At 40.5% G+C, this 25,431-nt stretch overlaps 1 protein-coding gene across 1 annotated transcript in view; it reads left to right on the forward strand.

Moving 5' to 3' along the window:
* PTN (pleiotrophin) overlaps positions 1 to 25,431 on the forward strand; it is a 130,225-nt gene that overhangs the window by 78,942 nt on the left and 25,852 nt on the right. The window contains exons 2-3 of the mRNA XM_070754853.1: positions 2,249 to 2,358; positions 21,195 to 21,368. Of these exons, the coding sequence (XP_070610954.1) occupies positions 2,250 to 2,358; positions 21,195 to 21,368 (283 nt within the window). The 5' untranslated portion in view covers position 2,249. The remainder of the gene's footprint in view (positions 1 to 2,248; positions 2,359 to 21,194; positions 21,369 to 25,431) is intronic.

Genomic DNA, 25,431 nt, shown 5'->3' on the forward strand with positions numbered 1-25,431 from the left:
GCATATCCAACACACCCTTTCCCTCTTCTTTTCCTCACAACAACCACCCTGTGAGGTAGGCTGTGATGAGAAAGAGTGACTGGCCCAAAATCACCCAGCCATTTTGTGAATTACTTGCTAATTACAGTGGTACCTCTACTTATGAACTTAATTTGTCCCATGACCAGGTTCTTAAGTAGAAAAGTTTGTAAGAAGAAACATTTTTTCCCATAGGAATCAATGTAAAAGCAAATAATGTGTGTGATTGGTGAAACCACAGGGAGGGTGGAGGCTCTGTTTCCTCCCAGGAGATTCCTAGAGAGGCCCCTCGGAGGCTTCTCTCCACCTTTTCCAGCCCCATTTCCTCCAAGATTCCTAGAGAGGCCCCACGGAGGCTTCTCCCTACCTTTTCCAGTTACAGTTTTGGAGGCTTGGGTTTGTAAGTGGAAAATGGTACTTGAGAAGAGGCAAAAAAAATCTTGAACACCCAGTTCTTATCTAGAAAAGTTTGTAAGTAGAGGTGTTTGTAGGTAGAGGTACCACTGTATTGTTCTGGAAAAATCAGCCTATGTAATTCAAACATAAAAGAATGGATTTATACAATTTTTACTGAATATTCACTCTTTTCCAATGCTTTGCTGCCCTTACTCTTCTCATCCTTTGTTGATATCATTATGCTACACATACTTGACATTAAACTCCACTGAATCCTTTGGGATTACATCCTTCCATGTGTATATAACATTGCATTGTATTCCTGATGTTTGAGGTAACAGAGTGATTCCTCTCAGGTCCTCAGTTGCCATATTTGTCAAGATGATGTCATAGACACCCTTAACAACAACTGTGTGGTTTCAGCAAAATCTATCAGATTGAAAACAAGGGCAGTAAAGACTAAACTAGAATAAACAGCGCAGAGAATTAATAGAGAGAAGAAGAGAAGAATGTAGTATTAAATACTCTTCAGTTTGGTATTTAGGTTTAGGAGCAATGAGAATTGGTTGATGAGGAAAGTGAGTATGTTAATTTATCACTTGCGTATCACTTGCATCTGTCCATCCATCACCCTGGGGGGGGGAGTCATTGACCCCCTCAGAGAGGGTCCGCAACTTGGGCATCCTCCTCGATCCACAGCTCACATTAGAGAAACATCTTTCAGATGTGGCGAGGGGGGCGTTTGCCCAGGTTCACCTGATGCACCAGTTGCGGCCCTATTTGGACCGGGAGTCACTGCTCACAGTCACTCATGCCCTCATCACCTCGAGGCTCGACTACTGCAATGCTCTCTACATGGGGCTACCTTTGAAAAGTGTTCGGAAACTTCAGATCGTGCAGAATGCAGCTGCGAGAGCAGTCATGGGCTTCCCCAAATATGCCCATGTTATACCAACACTCCGCAGTCTGCATTGGTTGTCGATCAGTTTCCGGTCACAATTTAAAGTGTTGGTTATGACCTATAAAGCCCTTCATGGCATCGGACTAGATTATCTCAGGGACCGCCTTCTGCTGCATGAATCCCAGTGACCAGTTAGGTCCCACAGAGTGGGCTTTCTCTGGGTCCCGTCAACTAAACAATGTCATTTGGCGGGACCCAGGGGAAGAGCCTTCTCTGTGGCCCCGACCCTCCTTGCCTTTCGTGAACTTCTTAAAACCCACCTCTGCCATCAGGCATGGGGGAACTGAGATATTCTTTCCCCCTAGGCCTTTACAATTTATGCATGGCATGTCTGTATGTATGTTTGGTTTTTATAATAAGGTTTTTTTTAGTTATTTTAGTATTGGATTGGATTTTTACATACTGTTTTTATCATTGTTGTTAGCCGCCCCAAGTCTACGGAGAGGGGCGGCATACAAATCCAATAAATAAATAAAATAAATAAATAAATTGATGTGAAAATGTATTCTGTGGAATGTTTATTATATTAATGCATCCAGCAGAAGCTAAAATGATAGCACAACATTGTTAACAAATAATGTTACAGGTGCAAATGAGTTCCATGCCATAAATTATGATTGAGTGGTAAGTTATCTGTTGAATATGATGATTGCTAATGAAGACAACCTTTGCCTTTCCATATGGCTGGGGGGTTTCTTGTCTTAATGAGCTCATTCTCTTATCTGTTGCTAATGTGCACTAGACTTCTTTGATCCATTCTTGGTACATTCTGGATGCCAAAGATTGTTCTTTTTATCACTTCAGAGCTGTCCTTACCTATTTACTGACATCTGATGTTAACTTTATTTTTTTTTTCTCCTCATTAATTTCCAGAATGCAGAAACAGCAAGAACAGTGTCAGATATTTGCAGTTCTCATCTTCACATTTATTTTCCTGCTGGCAGCTGTGAGCACTACCGAGGCCGGCAAAAAAGAAAAAATAGGTAAGTGCAAATAATTATAGACACTTAGAGAGGTAGTGGTACGTTGTAATTTCTACTTCCATCTTTGCTTACTGACAGTGGGTATTAAAGTGGTCTGTTTCAGCTAAGTGAAAGAAACACTGTACAATGTTCTTAACTCTCTTTTTAAATGCATATCACTTGTACCTTTAATAAAGACGAGTGGGGCAGTGATGGCAAACCTTGGCATGGGTGCCACAGATGGCACATGAAGCCATATCTGCTGGCACGCAAGCTTAGCTCCAACGTACAGCTGATTTTTGGCTCACACAGAGGCTATGGGAGGGCATTTTTTGCTTCCAGACACCTCCCGCAGGGATTGGGAGGGCGTTTTAACCCTCCCACGGCTCCAGGGAAGCCTTAATGTTTAGAGCCTGGGAAGGGTGAAACATGAGCCTACTGGGCCCACCAGAAGTTAGAAAACAGGCTGTTTCCGGTCTCCAGAGGACCTCGATGGTGGTGTTGGGGAGCTGTTTTCGCCCTCCCCTGGCATTGAATTATGGGTGTGGGCACTCACACATGCACGATAGCACATGTGCACAGTCTTTTGGCACCTGAGGGAAAAAAGGTTCACCATTGTTCTGCCTGCCTGGCTCAGGTAATGCGTAATAGTCCAAGGAAAAGAAATCAAACACACACGTGCTCTGCTAATCAGCAAACCTGTATTAAATAAACAAAAAAGGGTTACTCAAAACAGTTCTTAGTGTCCAAAAACAATGATAGTGCAAGGCTTACTTCAGCCACATACAAAAACACAGGAAAAAACAAACAAAGACAACCTGGAATGAGCAAAGACGTTTCAGGATTCCTTTTGAATCTTTGAAGCAAACAGCAAGTCCCAGAGTTTTCACCTCCCACTTGTCTGAAAAAGCTGGGTTGAAAACTCCAACGGCACAGAACAGAAACTTCAGAGCAGGAACCACAAAATAACACAGATAAACAGCCACAGTTTGCCTTGGCATTTGTTCACTTTTATCCCTTTAGCCCTCATTAAGGAAACCACACCCAGCCCTCAGTATAAGAAGCACACCCAGCCCAGGTGCTCCTATAATGACTTGTAATACTCCTTAAAGCGATCCCTTCTTTGCATAGCTCTCCTGCTATGCAGATCAATATATTGATCTGCAGAAGAATCCAGAGACGAAAGACTGTCTGAGGGACTGCATGCCAAATCCCCTGGGCTGTCTGCTGAATCCTGCGTACCAGTGGCCTCGTCCTCCTGGCTGTCTGCCATGTCCTCCTGGCTGTCTGCCACGTCTTCCTGGCTGTCTGCCACATCTTCCTGGCTGTCAGCCAGGCTTTCACATTCACTTTGTGCCGTGTCTCTCCCATCCGTGGGAGCAACGGCTGGCCCAGGCCCAAACACAACAACCATCACTGGGCTGGGGTTTCAAAGCAGGGAGCTAGGTCCTTAGTTTTATGGAAGGCATCCTCTTGAAGCAAACCCACAGATTGGGTTCTTGTGACACTTCACATCTATCTATTGAACTGTGGAATCTACTTTCACAGGATGAGCATGAACTGGCTTCACTCCCATGCTTTCCAGCCAGGCCATGAGGCTACCATCCCATGAAACAAAGCATGGACACTAAACTCAGATGTTGTTTCACCTTATCTGAAACAATCTAATCAGAGATTGCAAAATCCAAAATATTTAATTCAAGAATTGGCACTTTCAGAACACAGAGGAAGAGGAGAGGAAAATAGTGCTGTTTACAGTTTGTATTCTTGAATTCAAGGAGGAGGGTATATAGCTGGCTGTAAGGGGAAATTTCTTTGGCTGATAGTGTTATTGAATTCAAGGAGGAGGGGATATAGCTGGCTGTAAGGGGAAATTTCATTGACTGATTGCGTTATTGAATTCAGGGAGGAGGGGACTAGATTGGGAAGTATAAAAGGGTCAGAAAAGCCATTTTAAACTGCACTTTCAGAACACAGAGGAAGAGGAGAGGAAAATAGTAGCCCGCGCGCCTGGCGGCGCGCGAATTATATAACTATAAACCAAAATCAGCAAAGTTTGGTAGCAATAGGGGTTCATTTTCTTGCTAAGTACCTGTATTTCAATACATTCTTAAGATGATTGGCTTGGTACAGTGTAACACTTGTTTGGCTGTTGTGTTCCGTAGTACCTTGTGGAACTTGGGGTACTGCCCTCTTTGCATTAGGACATCTAGGTTAGATGGCGAGATCTCTAGATTGCAGTCCTTAGTTTGTAGCTTGCAGGCAGAAGTGGAAAGATTGTCCCAGCCACGTGCTGTAATGCAGCCATGTGTGCAGCCTCCACTTCCACAGCGCCCCCCGAGGAGGAGGGCTGTTTGGACAACTGTTGGTTCAGGAAGATTACGTGCAGTTGAACAAAAACATAACAATTTTGGTCTCTCTGTATCCAACTCCTATAATGTTCTTGCGGATTTAAATAGTAAGGATGTTGTAGATATTAGCCCTCAGGCGGAGAATGAGGGGATGTTCAAAGGAGAAGTTGTTGTAAATGAGGAACATAGTGTCACCAAACCAAGTCCAGTTAGTAGAAATAAAGAGAGGACACATGTTCTTGTGGGTGACTCGATTGTCAGAGGTGTTGATTTGGGACAGAGGAAGGATGTGGTGAAGGTGATGAGGTGTCTTCCAGGAGCCACTGCCCACAGGGACAGGAGGCGGATTACAAACATTGTCAGGGCTGTGAGTAAAGGTAATAAAGTTGATGTGGTGGTGCATCTTGGCACAAACGATCTGTCCCAGAGAAATGTTAATCTAGTAAAAAGAGATTTTCAAAGTCTAAGTGTGGAGCTGGGTAAAATAACTGATTCAGTGACTTTCTCAGAGGTGTTACCGGTTTGTGGCCAGGAGGGTAAAACAAGTTGTATCAGAGAGTTTAATGTGTGGTTAAGGCAGTGGTGTAAAGCTGAAGGTTTTGGTTATGTAAGTCATGATGTCAGTAGATGGTCTAATAGGGAGTTGTTTAAGAGGGATGGTTTGCATCCATCATACAGAGGTACCCAGGTGCTCGGTGAGGAATTCAGAGCTTTTTTGGACAGGCATTTAAACTAGGTAAAGGGGACAGAGATGTACCAGATGTGGAGGATTTCTGTCCCCGACCAATGAGGATACATCAGTTTCTGGAAGCTTATGAAAAGGGAGCTGAAAATAAAATAGATGTAGTTGTTGATGATAAGGGGCAAACTAATAATGAAAATAATGTTCTTCGGGTAATGTGCACGAATGCTCGAAGCTTGAGCAACAAGCTCTGTGAGTTAATGGCCATAATATCTAGAGATAATTTGGATCTGGTTGCCATAACTGAGACATGGTTTAAGGATTCCAATGAATGGGAAATATCCATACCAGGATATACACTGTATAGGAAGGATAGAATAGAGAGAAGGGGAGGTGGAGTAGCCATTTATGTTAAAGAAAGTCTAAAAACAATACTAATTCAAAATACATGTAAAGATCTGGAGACCCTCTGGATTTGCATGCAAAATAAAGACGGTTCTGTCATTAGAATTGGGGTGATCTATAGGCCTCCAGGGCAATCTGAGGAACATGACAACAAGATGGTGGATGAGATTACCCTAATGGCAGTAAAGGGAGATATTGTGGTTATGGGTGATTTCAACATGCCTGATGTTGACTGGAATATCCCCAGTGCCCTTACATGCAAAAGTAAGAATATAGTAGAGGCCTTTACAGGAGCAGCTATGGCACAGCTAGTTAAGACACCAACTAGAGGGGAGAATATTCTAGATTTAGTTTTTACAAATGGGAATCGGGTTTCAGAGGTCAAGGTGGGAGAAAATTTAGGTTGCAGCGACCATCTATGTTTGTGGTTTGATGTAAAAACTGATTGTGAGCAATCCTATACTGCAACCAAAGTATTGGATTTCAGAAAAACAAATTTTAATGCAATGGGGGAATATTTAAATAATGAATTAAAGGGGAGGGATAAAATGGCAGGAGCGAGCACCCAGTGGACTGTATTAAAAAAGGCCATCTTAAAAGCCACAAGACTTTATGTAAAGCAAGTAACTAAAGGTAAAAGGAAGAAGAAACCGCTATGGTTTAGCAATGATGTAAGGGCTATAGTCAATGAAAAAAAGGCTGCCTATAGGAGGTATAAAGAGTCTGGAAGTATAGCTGATAGAGAGGTGTATAAAATGAGACAGAAGGAGGCGAAACAGATAATATATGCTGCTAAAGCCTCAAAAGAGGAAGAAATAGCAAAATCTGTAAAGAAGGGGGATAAAACCTTCTTCAGATATATTAGTGATAGGAAGTAGAAAAACTGCAGCATCACAAAGATTAGTACCGGGAATAATACATGCATTAATGGGAATAAGGAGATCGCTGACCATTTCAATAGCTACTTCTGTTCAGTTTTCTCAAAGGACACCTTACAAAATAATACTATAGAGGGATATAGCATTGCTTCCAGCTGTACGGATTCAGCTCCAGTGATCTTAGAAGCCGATGTCTTAGAAGAACTTGAAAGATTAAAGATAAATAAGGCAATGGGTCCAGATGGCATCCATCCCAGAGTTCTTAAAGAACTCAGATCTGTCATTGCTACCCCCCTGACTGATTTGTTTAACCAATCCCTGTTAACAGGAGATGTTCCTGAGGATTGGAGAATGGCCAGTGTTGTGCCTATCCACAAGAAGGGCAGTAGAGAAGAAGCTGGAAACTACAGGCCAGTTAGCTTGACATCAGTTGTAGTTAAAATGATGGAGACTCTACTCAAAAAGAGGATAAATCAGCATCTAAAAAACAATAACTTATTGGACCCAAATCAGCATGGCTTTACTGAAGGCAAATCGTGTCAGACTAATCTCATTGAGTTCTTTGACTATGTCACAAAGGTGTTGGATCAAGGTGGTGCCGTGGATATTGCCTATCTGGACTTCAGCAAAGCCTTTGATACGGTTCCACATAAAGAGCTGATAGATAAATTAGTGAAGATTGGACTTAATCCCTGGATAGTTCAGTGGATTTCAAGCTGGCTGAAGCATAGACATCAGAGAGTTATTGTTAATGGCGAGTATTCTGAGCAGAGACAGGTTACAAGCGGTGTGCCACAAGGGTCTGTTCTGGGTCCTATTCTTTTTAATATGTTTGTGAGTGACATAGGGGAAGGTTTGGTAGGGAAGGTTTGCCTATTTGCCGATGACTCTAAAGTGTGCAATAGGGTTGATATTCCTGGAGGGGTCTGTAATATGGTAAATGATTTAGCGTTACTAGATAAATGGTCAAAGCAATGGAAACTGCAGTTTAATGTTTCCAAATGTAAAATAATGCACTTGGGGAAAAGGAATCCTAAATCTGAGTATTGCATTGGCAGTTCTGTGTTAGCAAAAACTTCAGAAGAGAAGGATTTAGGGGTAGTGATTTCTGACAGTCTCAAAATGGGTGAGCAGTGTGGTCGGGCAGTAGGAAAGGCAAGTAGGATGCTTGGCTGCATAGCTAGAGGTATAACAAGCAGGAAGAGGGAGATTGTGATCCCCTTATATAGAGCGCTGGTGAGACCACATTTGGAGTACTGTGTTCAGTTCTGGAGACCTCGCCTACAAAAAGATATTGACAAAATTGAACGGGTCCAAAGACGGGCTACAAGAATGGTGGAAGGTCTGAAGTATAAAACGTATCAGGAAAGACTGAATGAACTCAATCTGTATAGTCTGGAAGACAGAAGGAAAAGGGGGGACATGATCGAAACATTTAAATATGTTAAAGGGTTAAATAGGGTTCAGGAGGGAAGTGTTTTTAACAGGAAAGTGAACACAAGAACAAGGGGACACAATCTGAAGTTAGTTGGGGGAAAGATCAAAGGCAACATGAGAAAGTATTATTTTACTGAAAGAGTAGTAGATCCTTGGAACAAACTTCCAGCAGACGTGGTTGGTAAATCCACAGTAACCGAATTTAAACATGCCTGGGATAAACATATATCCATTGTAAGATAAAATACAGGAAATAGTAAAAGGGCAGACTAGATGGACCATGGGGTCTTTTTCTGCCGTCAGTCTTCTATGTTTCTATGTTTCTATCTTGGGAGATATCAGATGGTTGTCTGATGCTCACTAGATTTGGGAGAGTTCTTACAGAAAAGAAAAGATCTTGGAGGTCTTCTAATTCAACCCTCTGCTCAAGCAGGAGATCCTATATCAGTGGTTCTCAACCTGGGGGTCAGGAATCTTTAGGGATCAAAGGACCATTTCACGGGGGACACCTATGACTATTGGAAAAGACAAATTTCCCATGGTGTTAGGAACTAAAGTTTCTATTCTGACACCTTGCAACATATTTTTACAATTTGACCAATCAGGCGTTTACAGTGGGCGTTTCCCTCTGACCTTCCTGCCAATCATCTTAAAGCTCTGTTGGAGAATTGGTGCTAAACTTATGGTTGGGGGTCACCACAACATGAGGAACTATATTAATGGTTGCAACATTAGAAAGATTGAGAACCACTGTATACGATTCCAGAAAACTGACTGCCAAATCTCTTCTTAAAAGCCTCCAGTGATGGATCATCCACAACTTCTGGAGGCAAGCTGTTCCACGGGTTAATTGTTCTCATTGTGAGGCAATTTCTCCTTAGTTGTGGGGTGGATTTCTCCTTGATAGATTTCCACCTGTTACTTCTTGTCCTGTCCTCAGGGACTTTGAGAACTCCCTCTTCTCTGTGACAGACTCTCAAATATTGTAATCTTGCCCATAACAATGCTGAATCTCAATAGATGGCATGCTTTCACATTCCTTGAGCTTCTGTTTTAATTTGGGAGGTTTGTGGGTGACAAAGTGCCCATAGAAGTCACACTGCCAACTCCAGTATAATTAATGGGGTGTGTAACCTTATACTATTCCTGCATTTGTAGGAGGAGTGGACACATTCAGTTTTTTGACATTGTGACTCACATGATAGCTATTTTAACTGCAACAATAGAAATAGTGATAATTTAGAGAAAAAGACAAATAAAATAAATTTACATGCAGAGTTTATATATAACCAGAATAAATAGGTGACATTCAATGCTATTAGCCATCCAGTTCACTGTTGCTCATAAGATAAGCCCAATTAGGTCTAAAGAGGGAAAGCAATACAATTAGTTTCCATATCAAGAACTCAGAAACATTAAAACAATTCATATGGAACATGTGTGCCAAGCAGATATACAGTTTTTATCTACTATTGATACCACATATCTACTGTGGGTTGCCCACTATGGAAACATAGAAGACTGACGGCAGAAAAAGACCTCATGATCCATCTAGTCTGCCCTTATACTATTTCCTGTATTTTTATCTTAGGATGGATATATGTTTATCCCAGGCATGTTTAAATTTAGTTACTGTGGATTTATCTACTACATCTGCTGGAAGTTTGTTCCAAGGATCTACTACTCTTTCAGTAAAATAATATTTTCTCATGTTGCTTTCGATTTTTCCCCTAACTAACTTCAGACTGTGTCTGCTTGTTCTTGTGTTCACTTTCCTATTAAAAACACTTCCCTCCTGAACCTTATCTAACCCTTTAACATATTTAAATGTTTTGATCATGTCCCCCCTTTTCCTTCTGTCCTCCAGACTATACAGATTGAGTTCATAGGGTTGATATTCTTGGAGGCGTCTGTAATATGGTAAATGATTTAGCTTTACTAGATAAATGGTCAAAGCAATGGAAACTTCAGTTTAATGTTTCCAAGTGTAAAATAATGCACTTGAGGAATCCTCAATCGGAGTATTGTATTGGCAGTTCTGTGTTAGCAAAAACTTCAGAAGAGAAGGATTTAGGGGTAGTAATTTCTGACAGTCTCAAAATGGGTGAGCATTGTGGTCGGGCGGTAGGGAAAGCAAGCAGGATGCTTGGTTGCATAGCTAGAGGTATAACAAGCAGGAAGAGGGAGATTATGATCCCGCTATATAGAGTGCTGGTGAGACCACATTTGGAATACTGTGTTCAGTTCTGGAGACCTCACCTACAAAAAGATATTGACAAAATTGAACGTGTCCAAAGACGGGCTACAAGAATGGTGGAAGGTCTTAAGCATAAAACCTATCAGGAAAGACTTAATGAACTCAATCTGTATAGTTTGGAGGACAGAAGGAAAAGGGGGGACATGATCAAAACATTTAAATATGTTAAAGGGTTAAATAAGGTCCAGGAGGGAAGTGTTTTTAATAGCAAAGTGAACACAAGAACAAGGGGACACAATCTGAAGTTAGTTGGGGGAAAGATCAAAAGCAACGTGAGAAAATATTATTTTACTGAAAGAGTAGTGGATCCTTGGAACAAACTTCCAGCAGACATGGTTGATAAATCCACAGTAACTGAATTTAAACATGCCTGGGATAAACATATATCCATCCTAAGATAAAATACAGAAAATAGTATAAGGGCAGACTAGATGGATCATGAGGTCTTTTTCTGCCGTCAGTCTTCTATGTTTCTATGTTTCTATGTTTCTATGTTTCTATGTTTCTATGCTTCTATGCTTCTATGCTTCTATGTTTCTGTTTCTATGTTTCTATGTTTCTATGTTTCTATGTTTCTATGTTTCTATGTTTCTATGTTTCTATGTTTCTATGTTTCTATGTTTCTATGTTTCTATGTTTCTATGTTTCTATGTTTCTATGTTTCTATGTTTCTATGTTTCTATGTTTCTATGTTGTTTCTATGTTGTTTCTATGTTGTTTCTATGTTTCTATGTTGTTTCTATGTTTCTATGTTTGTTTCTATGTTTCTATGTTTCTATGTTTCTATGTTTCTATGTTTCTATGTTTCTATGTTTCTATGTTTCTATGTTTCTATGTTTCTATGTTTCTATGTTTCTATGTTTCTATGTTTCTATGTTTCTATGTTTCTATGTTTCTATGTTTCTATGTTTCTATGTTTCTATGTTTCTATGTTTCTATGTTTCTATGTTTCTATGTTTCTATGTTTCTATGTTTCTATGTTTCTATGTTTCTATGTTTCTATGTTTCTATGTTTCTATGTTTCTATGTTTCTATGTTTCTATGTTTCTATGTTTCTATGTTTCTATGTTTCTATGTTTCTATGTTTCTATGTTTCTATGTTTCTATGTTTCTATGTTTCTATGTTTCTATGTTTCTATGTTTCTATGTTTCTATGTTTCTATGTTTCTATGTTTCTATGTTTCTATGTTTCATTAAGTCTTTCCTGATACGTTTTATGCTTAAGACCTTCCAACATTCTTGTAGCCCGTCTTTGGACCCGTTCAATTTTGTCAATATCTTTTTGTAGGTGAGGTCTCCGAAACTGAACACAGTATTCCAAATGTGGTCTCACCAGCGCTCTATATAGCGTTGTCTACTCTAGTTATAGGACACTTAAAATCAGTCTTTTAATCAAAATCTCTCCCAAAAGATAGAATAGCTTCTATATTTGATTTAGTGCAGACAGCATTGATGCCTCTAAGAATAGTTAAATGCTATATATAGAAAACGCCTCAAGATGAGAAGATGCATAATTTTCTCATCTGTGATATTAGTTGCTGACACTCTGGAATCCCTTTTAAAATATTTCTTTTACAAAATAATATTACAGCTTCAGTGTAACAAAAGGATGTGCCTACGTGAGATGAAACAGGCAAGAAGAAATGTGACTAGATCAGTAAAAGAAACCAGGATATGTAATGTTTAAATGAATATACAGTGAACCCTCGAGTTTCGCGTCCTCAAGGATCGCGAAAGGGCTATTTCGCTAGTTTTCAACCCGGAAGTAAACTCCACCATCTGCGCATGCGTGCCCTTCCACGCATGCGTAGATGGTGGAGTTTCCCCGCCGGGCAGAGGCTTCCCTGGGTCATCCCCCTCTTGCCCCGGTAAGACCCCAGCGGCAGTGGGCTGGAGCGCGAGCTTGGGGCAGCCTAGCTCCGCTTCCCAGCTGGGAAGCGGAGCCGGAAACAGCGTGGGCGGGCGGGCGGCGCGCGCGAGCTTGGGGCAGCCTAGCTTCGCTTCCCAGCTGGGAAGCGGAGCCGGCAACGCGCGCGCGCTTGGGGCAGCCTAGCTTTGCTTCCCAGCTGGGAAGCGGAGCCGGCAACGCGCGCGCGCTTGGGGAAACCCCAGATCCGCTCCCCAGCTGGGGAGCAGCCCTAGCAACGCGCGCGCGCTTGGGGCAGCCTAGCTTCGCTTCCCAGCTGGGAAGCGGAGCCGGCAACGCGCGCGCGCTTGGGGAAACCCCAGATCCGCTCCCCAGCTGGGGAGCAGCCCCAGCAACGCGCGCGCGCTTGGGGCAGCCTAGCTTTGCTTCCCAGCTGGGAAGCGGAGCCGGCAACGCGCGCGCGCTTGGGGAAACCCCAGATCCGCTCCCCAGCTGGGGAGCAGCCCTAGCAACGCGCGCGCGCTTGGGGCAGCCTAGCTTTGCTTCCCAGCTGGGAAGCGGAGCCGGCAACGCGCGCGCGCTTGGGGAAACCCCAGATCCGCTCCCCAGCTGGGGAGCAGCCCTAGCAACGCGCGCGCGCTTGGGGCAGCCTAGCTTCGCTTCCCAGCTGGGAAGCGGAGCCGGCAACGCACGCGCGCTTGGGGAAACCCCAGATCCGCTCCCCAGCTGGGGAGCGGCCCCAGCAACGCGCGCGCGCTCCCCAGCAACGCGCTGCGGCGGTGGAAGTAAAAACACCATCTGCACATGCGCAGATGGTGTTTTTACTTCCGCACCGCTACTTCGCGAAAAATCGATCATCGCTTGGGGTCCTGGAACGGAACCCTCGCGATGATCGAGGGTTCACTGTACATACATATCATTCCATCCATAAAATAGATATACAGTGGTACCTCTACTTAAGAACGCCTCTACTTAAGAATTTTTCTAGATAAGAACCCGGTGTTCAAGATTTTTTTGCCTCTTCTTAAGAACCACTTTCCACTTAAGAACCTGAGCTCGGAAAAATTTGCCAGGAAATTTGAGAGTGGCACAAAGGCTCGGCCAGTTTCCTGCCCTTCCCCCTTTAATCACGGCCATCTCAGACTTTTCTGGGCTGCAAGAGGAGCCTTTCGGTGGCGCATTAGGAGGCTTTGGCAGCCCAGTGCGAACAGAGCGTTTTTCCTTTCTCTGAGCGCTTGGAGAGGGAGAGGAGAGGGGAGCCCTTTAGCATGGGAAGGAAGAGGCAGCAGGTAGAAGCAGCAGCAGCAGCCTTTCGGTCAAAGGAGTGGGAGGTTCCCCTCTCTCGCCCACCTGGGTTTCTCTCTCTGGCACAGTGTATGGGAGGCACATGCTCCTCGTCGCCACCTGAGTCCCACTTTTTTTTTTTAAGCCTTAAAGTTTTGGATTGTTTTGATTCCCCTTACCTCACCTTCTTTCTTCGGCAGCTATTGTCCTACTCCTCTTCTTCCTCCTCCTCCCACCCAAATTCTGAGTTTTTATTTCTTTCTTAATGGGTTTGCACGCATTATTTGCTTTTACATTGATTCCTATGGGAAAAATTGCTTCCACTTAAGAACCTTTCTACTTAAGAACCTGGTCACGGAACGAATTAAGTTCTTAAATAGAGGTACCCTGTATTTGATTACCCACTATCTTACCTTAAAATATTGCTGTGGAATTTAAACTTATTGAAAATTAGCAGCAGCAGATTGGATCTAATGCATGGCTCTCTGAAGGCACTGATTGTATTAATTCATGATCAATCGGTAGTCCCCAGATGCTGTTCAGGTTGCTGGATATTGAAAATCAACAATAAATGAAGAATGATAGGTTCCTCACTTGTAATCAAGCAGGACAGTTTAATCACTGTCTAACTGTAGATCGTAGAATACGTGGGTTGCGAGATCATCAAATCCAATCCCCTGCCCATTGCAGGGATCCACTATTACAGCTTCTTTAATAAATGATAACTGGGGGCTATCATACCAATATTTTCCAGTCTTGGTAATATTGAAATGTCTGGATTTTAACTTCCCAGCTACCCTACCAGCAAAATAAACTAATCTACCACACAAGAGAGATTGTAGCGGGCAGCTTTTTTTTAATCTGAAGATTTTTCCTTATGACCATTTTCCTTATAATTGAAACCCATTGTATCTCATGCTGGAATAACTCCAAACAATTCTGCTCCATCTCTTACAAGGCAGCCTTTCAGATATTTAGAGAAAGCTATCATTTTCTCCCCAGACTTTGTCTTCCCAGAATAAATATACCCAACACTTCCCACAAGTTAAATGGCATCGTGCCATAGGCAACAAACTGATGTACTATTAAAAAAAAAGAAAAAAAATTTCAAAGAGTTTTTTTAATTGTTATTACTACAAATTCTATGCTGCTCCATTTCCTGCGACCCTGACGCATACAATATAGATAGATAGATAAATGGATATATATATATATATATATATATATATATATATATATATATATATATATATATATATATATAGAGAGAGAGAGAGAGAGAGAGAGATTTTTATTGGCCAAGTGTGATTGGACACACAAGGAATTTGTCTTGGTGCATATGCTCTCAGCGTACATAAAATAAAATATACATTTGTCAAGAGTCATGTGGTACAACACTTAATGATTGTCATAGGGGTCAAATAAGCAACGAAGAAGCAATATTAATAAAAATCTTAGGATATAAGCAACAGGTTACAGCCATACAGTCAACATGGGAGGAAATGGGAGATAGGAATGATGAGAAAAACTAGAGATAGAGATAGAGATGATAGAGATAGAGATAGAGATGATAGAGATAGAGATAGAGATAGAGATAGAGATAGAGATAGAGATAGAGATAGAGATAGAGATAGGTGGGTGTAGAGATAGAGATATAGTTTTATATAATATACAGTATACATAAAATACAGTTATAACTAATCAGTTCAATGCCCCTTCATTTGGGAAGACATTTTATTTATCCCCAAATTAAGAATAATATTTTTACAGATTTCAGAAAGTAAAAAGGTAACAATTTTCTCTTCTCAGTCATGTCCAACTCTATGGGGTAGTACTCATCACCATTTTCTAGCTGAGGAAACCAACAATAGCTTAAAATGCTTTTGTGCTGATGTGGCCAACATGATTATAAGTCAAGGTGCAAAGAACATTATTACTTTCCCACCAAAGTAGTACATATTTATCTACTTGTACTTACATTTGCTTGCTTTTGAACATCAGGAGCTGGGATATGAGACAAATAATGGGCGCTCTCCACGTTGTGCGACGCTAGGGGCTCAAACTGCTTACTTTTTGGTTGACAGCCTAGCATCTTAACTGGGGGTAGCCTAAATACTGAGGACAAACCATTTCAAAAAGAGGGAGACCATACTGCAAAGGATGGAGTTTAAGATGTCTGGTGGTGATATTTCCCCCCTGGGAAGAAGAGACCTTCAGCAAGTCCTCTCTTCCATATGTTACTCAACAGGCAGAGTTGACTTGAAATAGTCATGCAAATAACTTGATTTTGAGCCTGAAAAGTAACTTCTAGTAACTTCAATTGTACCTGGAAGCTAACTGACAGACTATGCAATCCCTGTAGTATTAGTGTCACATGGATAAACATGTCCATAACTAGATTAGATTAGATTTATTGGATTTATATGCCGCCCCTCTCCGAAAACTAACCAGTTTGCTAAACATTGCAAAAGGATGAAGTTTCTGGATTATCCAAGTATATGAAGGTAACTACATCTCAGTGGAGTTAGATTTCAATTCACATATGCATACAGTCAAATACAGTAGATACCCTTGAGCTTTAGCCATTGTACTTCACTAGCTTATTTCTTTAGATTCAGAAAAGATATTCAAAAGTGTGATAGATCCCCAGTATGGAATTCTAAGGGTTCGACTTGTAAAACCCAAATTCATTGGTTAAAATGAACGGTGCAACTCCTACCATTTTAGCTTCCTTCCTGACAATTGGGTAGAGCAGTGGTTCCCAATCTTGGCAACTTGAAGATATTTGGACTTCAACTCACAGAATTCCCCAGCCAGCAAATGCTGGCTGGGGAATTCTTGGAGTTGAAGTCCAGATATCTTCAAGTTGCCAAGGTTGGGAAACACTGGGATAGAGTGATGGAAGCACATTTTGGGTCATCCTAGAAGTTCACTGAGGAAATTAGCCGTCCTGAGTCCTATTGGAATGGGCGGCATATAAATAATAAATAAATAAAATAATAAAAACAGGTTTTTAGTTTTTGGTTTCAGGCTTGTTTTTAGGATTTTATGGTTTTATAGTTTGTAGTTACACTATTGCCGTGAAACTCCCAAAGTTGTATTTTAAGATGGACCAACATACAAATCTTTTAAACAAATGCATTCTGTCATTGTCCTGCAGTGGCCATCGTATGATCTTAGATAGGAAATGAAATCTAAATTGTTGGAATAGATCACTCTGTCTGATCTGACTTCATGGCTGCTTGCCTATCCATCAATTCCCTTTTTTTCCTTGTTAAGTGCTGGATGGCAGACTGATGAAAGTATCTGTATTTATTTATTTGTTTATTTGTTTGTTTGTTTGTTTATCTATCTATCTATCTATCTATCTATCTATCTATCTATCTATCTATCTATCTATCTATCTATCTATCTATGATTTGATTTGATTTGATTTGATTTGATTTGTATGCCGGCCCTCTCCAGAGACTCGGGGCGGCTAACAGCAATAATAAGACAGCGTATAACAATAATCCAATACTAAAAACAATTAAAACCCATTATTATAAAAACCAAACATACATACAGACATACCATGCATAAAATTGTAAAGGCCTAGGGGGGAAGGGTATCTCAATTCCCCCATGCCTGGCGGCAGAGGTGGGTTTTAAGTAGCTTACGAAAGGCAAGGAGGGTGGGGGCAATTCTAATATCATGGGGGAGTTGGTTCCAGAGGGCCGGGGCCGCCACAGAGAAGGCTCTTCTCCCGGGTCCCACCAAGCGGCATTGTTTAGTTGACGGGACCCGGAGAAGACCCATTCTGTGGGACCTATCTGGTCGCTGGGATTCATGCAGCAGAAGGCGGTCCCTGAGATAATCTGGTCCAGTGCCATGAAGGGCTTTATAGGTCATAACCAACACTTTGAATTGTGACCGGAAATTGATCGGCAAACAATGCAGACTGTGGAGTGTTGGTGTAACATGGGCATATTTAGGGAAGCCCATGATTGCTCTCGCAGCTGCATTCTGCACGATCTGAAGATTCCGAACATTTTTCAAAGGTAGCCCCATGTAGAGAGCGTTACAGTAGTCGAGCGTCGAGGTGATGAGGGCATGAGTGACTGTTATAGAGTAAGAGTACTTGTTATAGGATGCATTGGAAAGTATAAATGGGTTTGGTCAAAGACTATTTCTACTTTCCACTGCCTCCATAGGCATATAGCTCCCAAAATAACCAAATGCAACTCCTGGTTTGAGAAGGTCACCCACCTTTCTAGGAACAGCCAAGATCCAGGCGTCAATATTTTCTAGGAAAGCCAAAACCAGATCCCAGTTTAGCAGAGAGTGTAGATACATAGGCAATTATTTTGGGCTTACTTTATTCACAGCTCTATTACAAAAAATGATATTACTAGTTTTGTTGAGCAAGCTCATCCATGCTATTCCCCCCCCCATGGGACCCATTCAACAGACATAACATTGTCAAGTGCTTTGTGCTTTGTTTCAGAACATAGAGAAGCCATTAACTTTTTCCTTTTTTGATGAAGAATCTAGGGACTTGCCAAAATGACAAGATGCTGATGGTGTGTTTCACTATAAGTGGCAATGGAGGAATTAAGTGCAGTAGAATTTGACAGCCTGGACTCATTGGTTTATGGCAAAGAAGACATATTCAGCACTGCACCTGGAATAAGTGTCTGACTCAGTAAAGTTCTTAGAAAGGTCAAAACTTGACATGGTGGGAAGACAGAGGAACCACAGAGTTTTATAATAAGTTAATTGAAGCCATTTTAAGAGTCCCCTGTGACATTAATAAATAATTTGACAGCAGTTACATTATGTCCCTATAGATCAGATATGTCTCAGGTCTATGAAAGATATACTATAGTAATTATCATAACATTTAACATTATATAAAGCAATTATATAAATTGTTTGCAAACCTGGGCAATTAAAGTTACAGATTGAGTGAAATGATTATTTATTTGTTTTATGTTTCTCCTGGAGGTGCTCAACTTCTCTTTATAGAAGCACAAATTTTTAATATATATAAAAAGGATAAAAAGGGCAATTCAAAACTGATGTAGCACCCTGTTTTATGGTTTCATAAAAGATAAAGGCAGAACTCAGAGCTTTTTTGGAACGATGGAGGTTAAATAGTCACAATGAAGGGCTTACAGCAGTCATGGCAAACCTTTTTTTCCTTGGGTGCTGAAAGAGCATATGCGAGTGCTATCGCGCCTGCACGAGTCCCCGCGCCCATAATTCAATGCCTGGGGAGGGCAAAAACAGCTCTTCCTTCCCCTGGAGGCCCTCTGGAGACTGGAAATGGCCTGTTACCCAACTTCTGGTGGGCCCAGTAGGCTCATGTTTTGCCCCTCCAGGCTCCAAAGGCTTCCCTGGAGCCAAGGGTGGGTAAAAACGCCCTCCTCCATTCTTTGGAGGCTCTCTGGAAGCCAAAAATGCCCTCCCACAGCCTCTGTGTGAGCCAAAAATCAGCTGGCCAACAGACACATGCACGTTGGAGCTAAGCTAAGACAATAGCTTGGGTGCCAGCATATATGGCTCCATTTGCCACCTGTAGCACTCGTGCCATAGGTTCACCATCACTGGCTTACGGTAATAGACTTATATACTGCTTCACATTCTTTACAACCCTCTCTAAGTGGTTTACAGAGTCAGCATATTGCCCCCAACAATCTGGGTCCTCATTTTCCCACCTCAGAAGGATGGAAGTCTGAGTCACAATCTTGAGCCTGGTAAGATTTGAAGTGCAAAAATTGCAAGTGGCCAGCTGTCAGCAGAAGAAGCCTGTAGTACTGCACTCTAACCTCTGCACCACTGTGGTTCGTAAGCTTTGCATCTGTTTAAGAAAAAGGTTCTACAATGTACTTGCACAGATTCTCAAACTCCTGGAAGTTGTCCATTTTCAGATCAAACATCTGTAAAAATGTGTCAGCCTTTTGTATGAGGAAACCAAAATCGTGAGCAACAACACTATCTTTATTGCAAGGCCACAGGACCAGAATCTTTGCAAGTCTTAATGCACTGGTCCTCTCCAATGTCCTTACTTTCCAAAGAAATGGGGACAATCCTTTCTGAAATACTTTCTCCATCCCCTTTCCTCCTGGAGACTGAGACATCGCTTGTCGGACTATTGTCTAGGCCAGTGTTTCCCAACCTTGGCAACTTGAAGATATTTGGACTTCAACTCCCAGAATTCCCCAGCCAGCATTCGCTGGCTGGGGAATTCTGGGAGTTGAAGTCCAAATATCTTCAAGTTGCCAAGGTTGGGAAACACTGGCTAGGCTGCAGCTCTTTCCTCAGACTCCCAGAGTTATTCTCAGAGCCCATTACAGAAAGAACTCTTGATTTTCAAAATTTATTTATTTGTATTTTTTAATGCATTCATTCATCCATGCGTTCATTCGTTTGTTCATCCATCCATTCATATTTCATACTTCTTAACCACCCATCTCTCTTGGAGAGGGTTTCTGGGCAGATGTACAGTTTAATAAAATTAAGCATAAAAATCAGAATAAGATTTTTTATTTTTTTATTTTATTTTTTAAAAAAATTTTATTAAATACATATATACACATTTACAAAAAGTAAGATAATCAAATCATAAATTGAAACAAAACAAAGCTAACACATACTAACAAACAAACAAACAAACAAACAAACAAAGATAATTCTAGTAATATAGTCAATTAATTATTTAAATACACTTAACCATTATAACAATAACAGTAAACAAATAACATAATGTATAATATTTAGACTTAAATTCCCTTGAGGGGGAAGGTTATAAATCTTCTTGTAGTATCAAATTATCTTCTGGTGAAGTATATCATATCATCGGTATCTACTATTTTTCCTTTTGGTTATCCATATATTTTTAATTATTTTTATTTTCTTAACCGCCTTTGTTCATTCTTATTTAATTTATTTAAATTCATACAATTTTTTTCTGAAAATGACTGTAAATAGATCTTTTGTAATTTGTTATGTCCAAAAAAAAGAGGAAATAAAGTACAGTAGTCCCTCATCTATCGCTGGTGTTACGTTCCAGACCTGGCCGCGATAGGTGAAATCCGCGATGGGGAATTTATCGACTGATAGTACTTATTTAAGTATTTATATTGTAATTGTTTGGTAAGTTTTCATTGTTTTAAGTGTTTATAAACCCTTCCCACACAGTATTTATTTTAGATACAGTATTTAAATACAGTATTTACAATTTTAGATATATATATTTTTTAAAAAACCTGGCGATCGAGTTCGGCAGGCTGTTTAAATCTGCCGATCGACTTCCTCAGAAACCCACGATGAAGTGAAGCCGCAGTAGGTGAAGCGCGGTATAGCGAGGGACTACAGTATTGTTATTGTTATATTTCAATTTAAGTTTTTGTTTCTTCTCTTGAACCAATCATAGAAGTATTTCCAAGTTTTATAGTGGTCAGAGTCTTCTTTATTTTTTAATTTGAGCGTTAATGCATCCGATTCTGCACAGTCTAATATTTTTTTTAATATCAAAGCATCATCAGGAGGTTTGGGTTGTTTCCATTGTTGGGCAATTGCCATTCTAGTTGCAGTCAATATATGTATTAATAAATAATATTTATTTTTATCTATTTTTTTGAATAAGATTTTTTAAAAGGTTAAAATTTTACAACAACCTAGTATCCTGCTTTTTCCCTATGACTCTTTTCAGAGAAGAAGGTGAAGAAATCTGATTGTGGAGAATGGCAATGGAGTGTCTGTGTTCCTACAAGTGGCGATTGTGGCCTTGGGACCCGTGAGGGCACTCGGAGTGGAATTGATTGTAAGCAGACAATGAAGACCCAAAGATGTAAGATTCCTTGCAACTGGAAGAAGCAGTTTGGAGGTAATACCCAAAGGATTTTGATTAATTATTATTAGAGAATGATCTATTATTATTTTTTAAAAGCTTGCAATTTAAAAAAAAAAGGTTTCTTCCTTTAATAAGCATTTTTTTTAAAAAATAAATAAATACAGTGGTACCTCTACCTAAGAACGCCTCTAGTTACGAACTTTTCTAGATAAGAACTGGGTGTTCAAGATTTTTTTGCCTCTTCTCAAGAACCATTTTCCACTTACAAACCTGAGCCTCTGAAACTGTAACTGGAAAAGGCAGGGAGAAGCCTCCATGGGACCCCTTTAGGAATCGCCTGGGAGGAAACAGGGCTGGAAAAGGTGGGGAGAAGCTTCTGTGGGGCCTCTCTATAAATCTCCTGGGAGGAAACAGGGTCGGAAAAGGTGGGGAGAAGCCTCCGTGGGGCCTCTCTAGGAATCTCCTGGGAGGAAACAGGGCTGGAAAAGGTGGGGAGAAGCCTCTGTGGGGCCTCTTTAAGAATCTCCCGGGAGGAAACAGGGCCTCCACCCCCCCTGTGGTTTCCCCAATTGCATGCAATATTTGCGTTTACATTGATTCCTATGGGAAAAATTGCTGCTTCTTAGCAACTTTTCTGCTTAAGAACCTGGTCACAGAACAAATTAAGTTCGCAAGTAGAGGTACCACTGTATTTAATATAAGCATTAAAATACAGCCAACATTAAAGAACCTATTTATTTAGACTACTTAAACCTGTCTTTTTCAATGTTGAAATATATTAGAACAGCATCATCCAGAATTCCAGTCAACAACTTGGAAAAACAGAAAGGCAGGAGGACAGGAAGACAGGAGGAAAGAGAAAGAGAGCGAAGAGCAGGAATACAGAGAAACAGAAAGAGGGGAAGGCAGAGAAAGAGAAAAAGAGGAAGGCAGAGAAGCAGAAAGAGAGAAAGACACAGGAAGAGAAAAAGAGGAAGAGAGAGAAGCAATAAGAAAGAAAAACAGGAAAGGAACAGAAAGAGAGAAAGAGAAAAATACAAGAAGACAAGAAGACAGAGAGGCAAGAGAGAAAGAAAAGCGAGCAAGGATGCAAAACGAACCAGAAAGAAATCAACAACCAAACAAAAACAAAAGAAAGTCTGAAAAACAGAAAGAAAGAAGAAAAGGCAGTTAGAGAGAAATAAATTTCCCGAAGGCAGATAGGTAGATAATTCAGTCTCACATTCATATTAAAAACTTCTTATTCTGTTTAATGACTTGGTTAGTAGTTAATGACTTGATTCAAAATTCAGCATATGGTATATTTAACCAGGCATGGAAATATATTTGGCAAACGTTCGTTCCTCTCTTCAAGTTACCAAGAATGAATGAATGAAAAAAAAGAAGAAAGGAAAACTTATTTAGAGTATTCTATGGCGAGTGTGGTGTATAAAGGTAGTCTACGACTTATGAGCACAATTGCTCATAAATTTCTCTTGCATTGTTAAATTAATTTTGCCTTATTATACAACCTTTCTTGCCACAGTTGTTAAATGAATCACTGCAGTTGTTAAATTATTAGCATGGTTGTTATATAAATCTGGATTCCCCATTGACTTTGCTTGTCAGACGGTTGCAAAGGGTGATCACATGACCCCAGATCACTCAACCATCATAAATACATGTCAGTGTCAATTTTGATCACATGACCATCGGGATGCTGCAACAGTCATAAGTGTGAAAAATGGTTATAACTCACTTTTTCCAGTGCCAGAATAGAATAGAATAGAATAGAATTCTTTATTGGCCAAGTGTGATTGGACACACAAGGAATTTGTCTTGTTGCACGTGCTCTCAGTGTACATAAAAGAATCAAGAAGAATCATATGATACAAACACTTAAAGATAGTCCAGGTACAAATAAGCAATCAAATTATACTAAGAACAAGTCAATATAAATTGTAAGGATACAAGCCACAAAATAACCATCATGCAATCATTAGTAGAAAGAGATGAGTGATGGGAACGGTAAAAAGATTACTTAGTATATAATGTTTGCTATTACTGTCAGACTTAGTTTGGCAATGTTGACATTTCAGTCACTAAACAAATGTTACAAGTTAATAACTACCTATATGGGCATAGACATAAACTCACTTCTTTTTCTTTTTTAATAAACTTTTTTTGATTTTCAAACTTTTCTTTAAAAACAAAGTATTACATTATTTCTTAGAGTAATTCTACATTGGTACATACAGTAGTTCAATTTTTTCTATGCCTTTTCACATTACACTTGTTCTTCTTTGTCCAAGTTTCTTATAACTATATTCTGTATGTGTCACATGTTTTTGCTTAATTTGAAAATTAAGGGAGACTAGGATAGATCTATTTCAGTCTTATTTTGGCCTCATCAGCTAGGCATACCCTCACTGGGACTTGAACTTGCAACCTTTGCCTTGTACATATATTTGATTGGATTTCTATGCCGCCATTCTCCGCAGACTCAGGGTGACTTACAAAAATAAGGATAAAAATACAGTACAAAATATAGCGAGAGAAACCTAAACCTAATATTAAAACCCCAAGGATATAAAAATCAGACATTCACATTCATTCTGACTACAATCATGTAATCATATCCTCAGCTGGAATGAGATGCTAAGCTCAACAGCCCCAGGCCTGCCAGCAAAGGTAAGTTTTTAAGACCTTGCAAAAGGTCAGGAGGGTTGGAGTGTTGCAGATCTCTGGAGGGAGTTGATTCCAGAGGGCTGGGGTAGCCACAGAGAAGGCTCTTCCTCTAGGCCCAGACATCTGGCATTGCTTAGCTGACGGAACCCAGAGAAGGCCAACTCTGTGGGCCCTAACTGGCCGCTGGGATACAGTGAGGCAGGAGATGGTCCCGTAAGTAACCTGGTCCTAAGCCATGTAGGGCTTTATGTGATAAAGGTAAAGGTTCCCCTCACACACATGTGCTAGATGTTCCCGACTCTAGGGAGCGGTGCTCATCTCCATTTCAAAGCCGAAGAGCCAGCGCTGTCCAAAGATGTCTCCATGGTCATCTGACCAGCATGATTAAATGCCAAAGGGTCACAGAATACTGTTACCTTCCCAACAAAGATGGTCCTTATTTTTCTACTTGCATTTTTTACATGTTTTCGAACTGCTAGGTTGATAGAAGCTGGGATAAGTAATGGGAGCTGACTCCGTTATGCAGCGCTAGGGATTCGAACCGCCAAACTGTCAAACTTTCTGATCAACAAGCTCAGCATCTTAGCTACTGAACCACCATGTCCAGTGTTAACTCATAGTTCTAATTATCTAATTGCGAGGTTAACTCATCTCATGATTAAATTATTGCAACAATCTCAAGATGGTTGCCAGAGCTATTTAGCTGAAGGTTTTCCCCATATATATACAAAGAAGGGCAGGATCACAACCCACCCCTATCACTGATATTTATTTTATTTAATTGTGTGTTAAAATTGTTATTGTCCTCCCCCCCCCTTTATCTCCCTCTGTCCCTCCCTTTTGCCTGGATTCTTCTAGTTCTCCTTTGACTTCGTTTTCCTCTATCTTGCCTTTTTTGTCTTTACTATTAAAAATAAAGATTAGCTTTCCATTTTTCTTTGTTATTATATCATCATTTTAATTGTTCCTACTATTTGTTTTTTATATATATATATATATATATATATATATATATATATATATATATATATATATGTCACATGTTGTTTATATATATTGTTTATATATATATCAGCCATACCCTCACTGGGACTTGAACTTGCAACCTTGGCCTTGTAAGGCAGAGAATTAAACTCTAGGCTACAGTATCCAATCCCTTCAGCTCTGTAACAATATTTTTTTGCTGATAAGTGGAAAGGAAGGAAGACTAGCATAGATCTATTTTGAGCTTATTTATGCTTTCATCAGCTAGCCATACCCTTACCGGGATTTGAACCTGCAGTCTCTTCTTTGCAAGGCAGTAGTTTTAATCTCTAGACCACAGACTGTCATCCATCTCAGCTTGTACCAGGGAAGAGTTATATGTTTTTTCTGTCAAATTACCCTGGTGTAAAATATGGCAGGAAGCATACTGCTTTCTTTTATGCCT

This window comes from Erythrolamprus reginae, chromosome 6 (genome assembly GCF_031021105.1).
Source record: "Erythrolamprus reginae isolate rEryReg1 chromosome 6, rEryReg1.hap1, whole genome shotgun sequence".
In the NCBI taxonomy this organism is placed as follows: domain Eukaryota; kingdom Metazoa; phylum Chordata; class Lepidosauria; order Squamata; family Dipsadidae; genus Erythrolamprus; species Erythrolamprus reginae.